Source organism: Protobothrops mucrosquamatus, unplaced genomic scaffold, assembly GCF_001527695.2.
Source record: "Protobothrops mucrosquamatus isolate PMUCROS unplaced genomic scaffold, P.Mucros_1.0 scaffold342, whole genome shotgun sequence".
NCBI classification, from domain to species: Eukaryota; Metazoa; Chordata; class Lepidosauria; order Squamata; family Viperidae; genus Protobothrops; species Protobothrops mucrosquamatus.
The window spans coordinates 755,048-767,067 of NW_015386679.1; the positions used below are offsets into that span (position 1 = coordinate 755,048).

At 46.1% G+C, this 12,020-nt stretch overlaps 1 protein-coding gene across 1 annotated transcript; it reads left to right on the forward strand.

The window, feature by feature from the left end:
* The first annotated feature begins 1,603 nt into the window (after positions 1–1,603).
* Positions 1,604–11,466, forward strand: ANAPC5 (anaphase promoting complex subunit 5). Its single transcript, XM_015815459.2, has 17 exons — positions 1,604–1,807; positions 1,993–2,072; positions 2,425–2,534; positions 2,650–2,845; positions 3,855–3,921; positions 4,383–4,484; positions 4,964–5,154; positions 5,513–5,594; positions 5,942–6,031; positions 6,174–6,355; positions 6,752–6,887; positions 7,889–7,963; positions 8,429–8,550; positions 9,074–9,181; positions 9,436–9,583; positions 10,371–10,533; positions 11,056–11,466. Exons 1-17 carry the CDS (start codon positions 1,604–1,606, stop codon positions 11,268–11,270), a joined length of 2,271 nt encoding a protein of 756 aa, XP_015670945.1. The 3' UTR covers positions 11,271–11,466.
* The last annotated feature ends 554 nt before the right edge of the window (positions 11,467–12,020 follow it).

Consider the following 12,020-nt stretch of genomic DNA (forward strand, 5'->3'; position numbering starts at 1 on the left):
GCGAAGCCGGTTTTTCCTTCCCCTTCGGGATCCACAGCTGGTAGGCGGGGCCAGCCGGGGGGCGGGGACCAGGAAAGAGGCCGCTTGTCGCCCCAGCCATCAGCTCTCTGCCTTCCCATTGGCTGTCCCCGACGTCCAATGACAGCGCCACAATCGGGCGGTTCCATTCTGTGGGAATTGGAGGGGGGATTGGTGTAAATTGCCGAAGGGGTGGGTTCATGAGGGCGTCCTTGGGAAGGTGGGGGGGAAAGAGTGTGACGTCACATAATGTCTGAAAAGAATGGGGATCTTACGTCACATGTTACATTCTTTCTCTGGAAGTTCATGATTATAATGAAAACTATTAGCATTTATTTGATTGGGATGACTTTATACTAAACATGCCTGTTGGAAAAATTTTAGATTTAGAAGAACTTGAAGACATACAGTAGCAATAATAAGTGGTGTTCATTTTTGGGTTCTTTCCCTCAGTTCCACTATTTTTTCAGATGTTCCCAAGTTATAAATTATGAACTCATTAGTAATATAAAGTAATCCTTAAAGTTCCTGCCCTGGAAAAATATTTTAGAAACCCAGCTGATGTTTGAAAAACAGAAACTCTTATGTCAGCAAAATTTTGTGCATGATTACTTGGAAAAGCAATTTTTGAAATCACATATGGAGAGAACTGAGCAGGAAGCTTTTCTGTTCAGGAGTTTTGTCTTTTTCCCAGCCTAATCCTGCATCTGCAAAACCTAAAGAGATTATGCTGGAGAAGTAAGCTATTCTTATCTGCTATTTTTATCATTAAGTCTTCTTAAATTTACACCAAGGTCATTTGCATAGCAATTGGTAATATGACATACAGACCTTTGCTTAATTGTGGAATAAACCAACTTTTAGTATTAAAATGTAAGATTTATTGACATGCGGTATATGCAAGATGATAGCATTATATAAACGTCCCTGTTTTGTAAGCCTAAAGCAAAATATGAGCAATGGGAATGAAGAGTATCCCTGCAAGCTTTCATGTTCTCCAGTAGAAGAGAATATTTGTAGCTCCAAGTAGAAGTGTGGGATTCCTGGTGCCTCTGAGCTTGATAATTTGCTTGCAAGCATTTCATTATTATATTAGGTAGCATTATCCGTCTTAGGTTATCAGGTCATCATCCAATTTCATACACAGAACTCCTCCTCTAGGGACAACTACAAAAAAGATACAGAATTTAAAAAAAAATATTTTTTTTAAAAAAACCTAGATATTTGCAATCTAGAACACTGAAGCTTTTCCTCTGGAATGTCTGGAATGGCATAGGGCCTCCTGATTGTGCATGTGGCTGGAGTAGAAAACCTCCCACATCCCTTCCAACTCTGTTATTCTGCTATTTTGCAAAACCTCTATTTCTTTTAAGCCCAGCGGAACTCTGGGCACCGCGCCTTTTGTTTCCGTTCCTACCCTGACCGTAACTCCCCTCAAGCGTCGCTTTCATTGGCTCAGGCTCGGCCCTCGCGCGCTTCCTCCGGCGTCAGCGATTGGCTGCTCAGCGACTCAGCGGCGGTCGCCCGGGTGACGGCTGCGGGGTGCGCCTTCATATGCGGTCCCCCGTCGCGCCGCGAAGGAGCCATGGCCAGCGTCCACGAGAGCCTCTACTTCAACCCCATGATGACCAACGGCGTGGTCCACGCCAACGTCTTCGGCATCAAGGACTGGGTCACCCCCTACAAGATGGCGCTGCTGGTGCTGATCCGGGAGCTGGGCCGGACTGGGCCGCAACTCAGCCTGCTCGAAAACCGGCGGCTCAACCGGCTACTGCTGCCCCTCTTGCAGGTCGGGGGGGGGGGGCTGGAGGGGAGAAAGGGGCGGCCTGCATCCCTTTATTTATTTTATGGTTCCATTATTCTGTATGAATTCGTCAGTTGGGTTAATTCAGGAACTCCTGTTTCAATGGATTGTGAGTTAATGGATTGCGTGAACACGGCCATTCTAACTGTTAGTGTTCCTTTTCTATTTAGGGCCCTGATATGACACTGTCTCGTTTGATTCAAAGTATTTGTGAATGCTGCTCTGAAATAGCAAATTCTGTTCAAGCAAGGTACGTCTTTTTCCTTTTTTTTGCAAATGCCGGTTTGTTTTATTTGTGTTCACTCTTGTTTGCTTACCAAGAAGACTTGTTAGTGGAGATAAATGTGCTTTGAAGGATGCAGTTAAGGCTTTAATAAATTTCTCCAGGTTTTGGGTACTTTATGTGAAAAGAAAATTTGTTTTAAAAGTTTGAAAAGGTTTCTTGGGTGAAGAAGCTTGTTAATCCTTTTTTGCGTAGAGTTGGTTCTACAATTTCAATTCTAATTTCAAAATTATTTTCTAACTCATCGTTTGGGAGGGACTATAGTTCATATGCTTTGCATACACAACATTGCAGTATCCTCTGTTGGCTTCACTTACAGAATCAAGCTGATGGCAGAAAGAGAATTGAAAGATATGGAGCAATTCTTTGATAATCTTTCAGACTCATTCAGTGGAACAGAACCAGAAGTTCACAAAACAAGTGTTGTAGGTAAAAAATCTGTTGTGAGTCAAGCACTACCTGTACTGCAGTGTGATCCCTCTAGAGCTGATGAGGCAGGAGAAGGGGCAAGTCCACAATAATAGTGTACTCCTCGTCTCTGCAGGCTTGTTTCTGCGCCACATGATCCTGGCCTATAATAAGCTTTCATTCAGCCAAGTCTACAAGCTTTACACAGCTCTCCAGCAGTACTTCCAAGCTGATGCGAAGAAAGGGAGGGGGGATGAGAGTGAAATGGAGCTGACACGTTGCGGAGAAGCAGATGAGGAAATGGAGAAAGAAGAACTTGACGGACCATTCAGGTTAGTATTTATTCATTTCTAGGAAATACAGATAGTCCTCAACTTACAACAGTTTCTTTAGTGACCGTTCAGAATTACAGTGGCACTGAAAAAAGCGACTTACGACTCTTTTCCATAGTTATGACCTTTGAAGCATCCCCATGATCACGTGATCAAAATTCAGGTGCTTGGCCACTGGTTCATATTTATGACCTTTGCTGTGTCCCAGGGTCATGTGATCCCTTTTGTGACCTTCTGAGACGCAAAGTCAATGGGGAAGCCAGATTCACTTAACAACTGGGTCACTAACATCAACTGCAGTGATTCACTTAACAACTGGCAAGAAAAGTTGTAAAATGGGGCAAAACTCACTTAACAAATGTCTTGTTTAGCGACAGAAATTTTGAGCTCAGTTGTGGTCGTAAGTCGAGGGCTAGCTGTATTTAAGCAGCCCCAATCTATGAGGACTCTGAGCAGCTTATTACTCAGACGATATTGTACATAATGTTAAAAGCACAAAGTCTGGAGAAACCAACAACCATCGAATAAGCCAAAACACACACAAGGAGTGCTGTTCTCTTTATCCCAAAACTGGGGGAACAGCCTGGTTTTTGGAGCTCATTTAAATCAGGAAGGGGTGGAAACTATGCACCCTGCTATACTTAAGAATATCTCAATTCTGGTTTCTGAATAAAAGCCAGGATTGATTCCAAGATTCCCTGGTTTGTGTGGCCAATTCAAACTCTTGGATAAATCTGACTGAAAGTTCTGAAATTGTTCTGTTGTGTACATTTCAGCAGGAGGGGGCCCATTATAAAGCTATCGCTTTATCTGTACCCGAGAAAATAGTTTGCAAGTTCTCAGACCACTTTAGTTAACGATGAATGTGAAACTTACGTCCTCTTTTATGTGACATCTGGAAGGTTTCTGCCCTGATTTTTTTGCCCTTTTTGAAACAATTTGCTGTCTTTGCTACTTCTGTCCCTTCTACGTTTCTGCTGAAATGTCATGATGGGTTCTCTCTTTGAAGGGAGGAAGAGATATCCTGCAATGGCCCACTATCACAGAAGCAAGCGGAATACTTCCTCTCACAACAGGTAAGTTAATTGTTAAGCTCAAGACCGACTGAGTAGTTTGGTGTAATCTACTTCCCTTCACAGCATACTTAATATATGGGAAGATGAACAGTGGATTTGGAAAAGATTCTGCAGCTTGAGGACTAAAGTCTGGGTATATCTGCAGTTCCAAAAGGCGAAGTGTTTTATTTAATAAATTTCCCGTTATCTCCCTAAAAGAATATCTGCAGTCGACTGCACAAGAGGCACACCACAATATAAGGGGGGCTTCTCAACCTTGGCACTTTGAAGATGTGTGGACTTCAATTCCCAGAATCCCTCAGCTAGCATGAAGTCCACATATCTTTGCTAAAGTTGCAAAACACTTGATATGTGCATAGTTCTGTTGCGGTGTTGACTGCAAAAAATTTAATTTATATTGTCCCAGTACATTTACATCTGTGATCAGAAACAAACAATTCTTTTTTGAAATTTAATTCTAGGCATCTTTGTTGAAAAATGATGAGACCAAAGCACTTTCTCCAGCATCGTTGCAAAAGGAGCTGAACAACTTGTTAAAATTTAACCCGGATTTTGCTGAAGCGGTAGGTTAGATTAATTTGTTTTCTTAGGTCCCGCCTTACTGGGTGTATCACATTGCAGTGGGCTAAGCAGCATGAGTGGCAGGGAGGCAAGGCTGACTTGGGAGCTGCATGGGTTGCTCTGGTGTTCTGATCCAGGTAGTCCTCGATTTAGAAGCACAATTGAGAGCAGAACATCTGTTGTTAAGTGATGCGGTCCTTACGCGAGTCAGGCCAAATTTTTATGTGTCCATGCAGTCATGGTTTGTAAATCGTAGTCTGTGACTGGATGTCATGTGAGAACCCACCATTATGAACCATGCTGGCGCAGTGGTTAAAATGTGGTATTGCAGGCTAATTCTGCTGACTGCCGGCTGCCAGCAGTTCGATTCTCACTGGCTGAAGGTCGACTCGGCCTTCCATCCTTCCGAGGTCGATAAAATGAGGACCCATCTTCGTATATGGCTCTGGCCGTTTATACAAACTTGGTTGTTTCTTTCTAGCATTATCTGAGCTACTTAAACAGCCTTCGAGTCCAAGATGTCTTCAGCTCAACGCACAGTCTCCTTCATTACTTCGACCGCTTGATTCTCACCGGGGCAGAAAGCAAAAGTAACGGGGATGAAGGTTATGGGCGAAGCCTCAGATACGCTGCCCTTAATTTGGCTGCACTGCACTGCCGGTTCGGTCACTAGTGAGTTTTATCTACTTTCAGAAGCCGACAGGCATCCACCCCCTTTCCTGCCTACTTGACTCTCCTGGCTTCCCCATTGACTTGGTTCATTGCAAAAGGGGGTCACATGACCCCGGGACACTGCGACCGTCATAAATATGACTCGGTTACCAAGCATCTCAATTTTGATCATGTGATCACAGGGCTGCTATAATGGTTCTAAGTGTGAAAAACGGTCATAAGTCACATTTTTCAGGGATGTTGTAACTTAGAACGGTCACTAAACAAACGGTTGTAAGTCGGGGACTACCTGCATATTGTTAAGGGTCCACATATTAATAGAGCCTTAACAGTGGCTGTCTTTCCTCTCCGATTGCAGCCACCAGGCTGAGCTGGCCTTGCAGGAAGCCATCCGGATTGCCCAGGAATCGAACGATCACGTCTGCTTACAGCACTGCTTGGTAAGCTGGTGGAGGCTTCATAGGAGATCTTTCTTACCACCGTTCTGTTCCAGCGCTTTGAGTCCAGATGGCAGCTGCCGTGAATCTGAGGATCAGATAGGCCAAACACAGGATCTGATCAGTTTTGAGCTAGCTTTGAAAAGAAAAAAAAAATGGCTGCTTGAGCTTCCTTTCACGGAATCAATGAGAGCGAGCCGGGCAGCGTGCAAGGATGCTTCTGCTGACTCCGAAATCCCCAATACTGGGGTACATACTGGGGTGTCCATGGAGACCAGACCTCTGAGTGAAGGGACTTCTCAGTCCTCAAGTAACAATCCTGTTTGTCTCCTGTCACCTTTTTTTATCAGAGCTGGCTGCACATCCTGGAACAGAAAAGATCGGATAGCTGCATACTTCTAGAGCATTCCGTGAAGAAAGCTGTATATTTTGGATTGCCAGTAGGTTGTCGATCACATGGTCCATTTCTTTCTTTTTTCTTTTTTTTTTTTAAAGTCCCTTTTCCCTGCTTGGCCTTTCTCTCTTTTGCTTGGGTTAGTAACAGCTTCCTCTTTTAAAACACCGTCTCTCCTCCTTTCCTAGTATTTAGCTTCTCTGGGGATCCAGTCTTTGGTCCAGCAAAGAGCTTTGGCAGGAAAGACAGCCAACAAGCTAATGGATGCTTTGAAAGACTCCGACCTCTTGCACTGGAAACACAGCTTGTCCGAACTGATTGATATTAGCATCGCCCAGAAGACGGCCATTTGGAGGCTGTACGGGCGCAGGTACGTCCCGCGTCGGTCACGGCAGAAGGTCTGAGTCGCTGTTAGGGATTCTTAGGAAGCTCAGAAAATCTGAAATTGTCAGGAAGCCACATTCGAGCTTATGTATTAGATTCATCTGAATGAAAATTACGAGCGCAAAAGTACGTCTGTAGTCCAGTAAATCCCAGGAGCTGAATATGTCGGTGCGCCTGCAAACACGGGAAAAAGTACAGAACACATTGTGCTGGTTTCCATAATGGCCACTGCAGGGTTAAGCTCCTGAATGGCGCAGAGCCCTTTTCTTTTAAAAGGTACTGAGCGCCTCTGTTTAGAATGGAACAAAAGGAACGGGCCAAATGCCAAGGCTGTTATTCTCTGCCCATCAGTAGCCTGGGTTTTTTTTCTCTCTCGCCCCAGCACAATGGCGCTCCAGCAGGCCCAGATGCTCTTGAGCATGAACAGCCTGGAGGCCGTGAACGTGGGCGTTCAGCAAAACAACACCGAGTCTTTTGCCGTGGTGCTGTGCCACTTGGCGGAGCTGCATGCAGAGCAGGTGGGTGGCGCCTTTCTGTGGGCTGAGATTTCCCGCTATTGTCTTGTATGATCCTTGCGATAGTCTTGGCAAGTGCCCTTCTTAAGGCTGAAGAAGAGAGTCGGTTTTTGGGGGATCACCCGGAGTCGCACTCCATCTGTCTCATCCAGATAGATCCCTTGCTGGTCCTGTTGCTATGCTCACTGCTCTGTCCCTGTAAAGCAGCATTTCTCAATCCTGGCCACTTTAAGAGGTGTGGACTTCAACTCCCAGAATTCCCCAGCCAGCATGTCTGCAGGTGTTTGTACAACTCGTACTTGGGAGGAGCTGTTTATATGACACTTCAGCATCTCATCTAAGTGATCCATAGTACCCTAAAACAAAGCAATATCTTAACAAAGAACAAGACTCTTGAAAGTATTTAAAATAGTGCATCTTTATTAAATGTATTATGTTAAATCTTTTTTTCAGGAAGTATTTTTTTGTAAGCCGCCTAGAGCAGTGATGGAGAACCTTTTAGAGAGCGAGTGCCCAAACTGCAACCCAAAACCCACTTATGAATCGTCGAGTGCCCATTGGGTGGGTGTGGCTGCAGTGGTAACGGCAGACTGGGTGGGACTAAAAAGTTCAATCAATTCCAACTTTGCAAGATCTTTTTTTTTTCCCGTCAGAAGTTGAAATTGACTGATTGAACCTTTTTTTTTTTTTTTTGCACACGGCGGCGGAGGCCTAAAGCGAAAAGGTTTTATAAAACCCAGCTGAAGGCCTAGGATTGGGGCGCCGGCGCGCGTGCCCACAGAGAGGGCTCTGAGTGCCACCTCTGGCACCCGTGCCATAGGTTCGCCACCACTGGCCTAGAGTCACAGAGAAGTGAGATGGATGGCCATATAAATTGAATGAATGAATAAATAAAAGCACTTCTTCGCACTGTGCATTTTTTATTTTTGAAACTAAGGATGAAAATCTCTTAGCATTTTAACATTTCTACTCTGTTCTTCCCCATCTCACTTTTTATACATCAGGGTTATTTCACGGCGGCCTCTGAGATTCTGAAGCATCTCAAAGAGAGATTTCCCACCAATAGTCAGCACGCCCAGGTGAGCTTCAGCAGTAAACCCTGAGAGAACAATGCTTTCTGACTTTTATTTATTTATGTGTTTGCTTACAAAATTCTGTGAGTTGAATTATTAACATTGTGCTGGCTGCTTGTTTCCAGAAGTAACTTCTAAATAGTGCCAGATCTGGATTTTGTCATACAAAAATAATGTTAAAGAGAGTTAAAAAAAACATTGAAAAGATTTAAATCTAAACCCAAAGTGGATTAATGTATAAACCAGACTATCGTAACCTGCTTCTTTTTGGATGTGTGGGGTTGCAAATCCCACAATCCTGGGGCAACAGGATCCATTGCCGAAATTGAGGTTGATGGGAGTCCCAACACATCTGGGATGTCATATACATTGGGACAAACTGGACAGACAACGATACGTGTGCAAACTTCGCAAACAGGTAAAAATCCAGCTCTTTTTAAATCTAGACTCTTGTCTGATCTTCTTGCGCAGTTGTGGATGCTGTTTGATCAGAAAATCCAGTTTGACCGAGCCATGAACGATGGCCGCTACCATGTCGCCGACTCGCTGGTGGCCGGGATCACTGCTCTGAATAGCTGCGAAGGCGTTTACAGGTGAGAGATCACCCAACGGCAGAAAGAAATAAACGTGAAGTGTATTTGTGTTGCTTTCAAGTCGTGGGAGCTGCTTCCCTAGCACCTGAAATGCAGTCCTGGGATCACGGGGAAGGGATGGCGTTTGATGATGGCTGGAAGCGCTGGACAGGCCACAAAGCCCCTTTTTCGAGGCTGCCGTAACTCTGAACGGCCATTAAACAAGTAGCCGTAAATCAAGAACTGAATCTGTGGAAAGCCACATTAGTTTCTCGCTTGCCGTCCATTGATTTTTCTCCTGGGGGTGGGCTGGGGCTCATGGATGCTGGGTCCTGCTGTGAAAAAAAAATGTTTATTTTTTTGTTAAAATTATTTGCCTACTATTTCACCATGGGGGCAGCTTGCAACAATAAAACAGAAAAAGAGAAAGAAAAATGTAAGCATAACAACAACAAAGGAATAAAACAATACAGATAAACAGTGGCACAAATACTGAGCGGTTCATACCTTTTCTGCTCTTCCGCCCTTGGATTTGGTCTTCCAGGAAGGCGGCTTTGCTCAAAGCCCAGAATCAGATGTCCAAGGCACACAAACTCCTTGAGAAGCTCTTGATCCACTGTCATAAAGTCAAAAACACCGAGATGGTCATCAGGTAAGGCAAAGGCAAAGGATGAGCTTGCTTGCTTCTGTATTTGCAAGACCGCTCGACTGCAAGCACACACCGAGTGGCCAGCCACGATCAAACGCTCCAGAAATGTACAGTGCTTAATCTGAACTTCCGGAGGCAGAGCTTAAAAATCTCTTGGGAATGTAAGATCAAGAGGGCTGGTGGGAGAACTATTTTTTTTTCCAGGAGCTAATTCTGATTCCTCCTTTCTGTTTCTTCTCCCGTCCCTTTGGGTGCAGCGTCCTGCTCTCCGTTGCCGAGCTGTATTGGCAGTCTCTGTGCCACACGATCGCTTTGCCCGTCCTGCTGCAGGCTCTGGCCCTGGCCAGAGAATACCGCCTGCAGTACTTGGCTTCGGAGACCATCCTCAATTTGGCTTTTGCCCAGGTACCGCTTTGCTCCTTCTTGCGTTTCTCTTGTCTGCTGGATGGGGACCGAACCCCTTCCGGAAAGCCTACAGCCCCCCGACATCCCCCAAGTAGGGGGTTAAGTGGGTTGTTCATTGACTAAACCACAATTGGCTGGCGTCGTGAAATACTTAGCCATGAGGGGTCCTTGGTGCTTTCTGAGCTGGCTTGTTTTCTTGCAGATGTTTCATTACCCAAACTAGGGAATAATAATCAGTGCTAGAAGGGAGTGGGGTTTGCTGTCAGCTTATATTCTGGTGGCTTGCCTTGTCAGTTTCTTTGGTTGGGTTGTTTACTGATGGCTTCTGTGGCCGTTCCTTGATTGGGGTGTTGTTTATTTGATTGTTGGTCTGATGTTAACCTTGGCTGATCTGGGTGCTGGTTGCTGGTGGAGAGGTGCTGGGGTCTTCTTGTTCTCTTTTGGGCTGGTTGATTGTCTCTTTTGCATAGTCTATAGATGTTGTTAATGTCTATGTGTCTCTTGATGGCTAATATGTCAGAGTGCCAGGCTTCTAGAAATTCCCTGGCGTTTTTGGACTTGTCTTGGTCTAGGATGGTCTAGGTTTACTTAGCCTACAAATAAACCTCACTTTGATTTCATGCAAGGGTGTGCTGTCAGTTGCCTAGGGGCACTCAATGTGGGGTGTTTGTCTTCCCACCTCCTGCAGGGTCAAATTCTTTTAAAATAAGTTCGCCACTGGGGAGTCGGCCAAAGAGGTAGAGAAGCGAGGAAGTGACGGTTGCCTCTGTGTTTGCTTCTTTTCCAGCTGATCCTGGGGATTCCCGAGCAAGCCCTCAGCATCCTGCATATGGCCATCGAGCCCATCCTGGCCCACGGGGCCGTGCTGGACAAAGGAGCTGCAATGTTTTTGGTGGCCAAGTGCCAGGTGGCTTCTGCAGCCTCTTACGAGCCGGCAAAGAAGGCAGAAGGTAGCTCTCCACACCGCAGGTGTCCTTGGAAGATCTCGGGGGGGGGGAACATGGGAGTTGCCCTTTGAGAAAACGGCAGACTTAAACGGGCATTTCCACCAGTGTGGGCTCCCCGGCAGAAAGGCACCTCGCCTGGGGCTTCAGAAAGAGCCAAAATGAGTAGCCATTGGCTACTCTGAATCCCTGAATTTCCCTATTCCCATCCCCACTTCCCCCGTTTTGTGTGTTTGTGCCTTCGAGTCAGTGTTGACTGCTGGCATCCCTGCCATTGCCTCCTTCTTAGGGCTAAGAGGAAGGGACTGGCCCAAGGTCACCCAGCTGTCTTCGTGCTGAGGGTGGGACTAGAACTTGCAATCTCCCAGTTTCTAGCTTGGTGCTTTTAACCACTAGACGAAACTGCCCTCGACTATTTGGCTGGTTGGTGGGCATCTGTTAAAATACCTGTTTTGAAAATAGGGCGGATCTAATTGAAAACTTCTGGGTTTCTCTTCTTTTCTCTCTCTCTCTCTTTTTGTCCTGCAGCTCTGGAAGCAGCTATCCTGAACTTGAACGAAGCCAAAACCTATTTTGCAAAAGTGGACTGTAAAGAACAGCTGCGGGACATCCTCTATCTGCAAGCCAGGCTTTTTCACAGCCTGGGTAAGACCCAGGAGAGGAACCAGTGCGCCATGCTCTTCCGGCAGCTTCACCTGGAATTCCCCGCCCGGGGCGTCCCCCTGATCAGCACTTTCAAATGAGGCCTCTGAGCAAAGGAATCCAGTCTTTGGGGAAGGCCAGTGGAGCCCCTCAAGTGGAACGAGATCTGTAGATCCTTCCTCCACCGTTCTCCCCCCCCACTCCTGTCTGTGTGTGTCTCTCCCTGCGCCCTGTTCGGTCTCTGCAAATGCCAATAAATTGCTCTCTGGGTGCCCAGATGTGGGCCTGTGTTCAGATGCCCTTCGTGCCCGGATTGTCTGTTCTTGCGGATCGAGGCCCACTAACCCATCCTGGTTAAAGGTGACCTGCGTGCCCCAGACTGCCTTTGCCAATTGGGACCCACTGCTCCACCACGGTGGAGCCCAAAATTTCTGTTGCTAAGCGAGACCCTTGCTAAGTGAGTTTTGCCCCGTTTTACGACTTTTCTCGCCACCGTTGTTAAGTGACATTTGTGACCGTTGCAGTATCCCCACATCGCCTGACCAAAATTCGGACGCTTGGCAACTGACTCGTATTTGTGACCGTCACAGTGTCTCGGGGATGGGGGGGGTGTCACACGATCTTCTTTGGCCACCTCCTGACGAGCAAAGTCAATAGAGAAGCCAGATTCACCTCACAGCCGCAGCGACTGACTTAACAGCGGTGGCGAGAAAGGTCGTAAAACGGGACGAAACTGACGTAACGCCTTTCTCACTTAGCAACGTAAAGTTTTGGGCTGAGTTGCGGTGGTGAGTGGAAGACTGGCCGTATCGATCTATCCGGCAATCTTTTTTTTTTTTTTTGCAAAGTGC

Excerpts from the sequence above, each read along its gene's own strand:
- ANAPC5 (XM_015815459.2), top strand. The coding sequence starts at position 1,604 with ATGGCCAGCGTCCACGAGAGCCTCTACTTCAACCCCATGATGACCAAC. Across the intron at positions 2,535-2,649 it reads TCACAAAACAAGTGTTGTAG|GCTTGTTTCTGCGCCACATG; the intron begins GTAAAAAATCTG and ends TCGTCTCTGCAG. Across the intron at positions 6,888-7,888 it reads CGGAGCTGCATGCAGAGCAG|GGTTATTTCACGGCGGCCTC; the intron begins GTGGGTGGCGCC and ends TTTATACATCAG.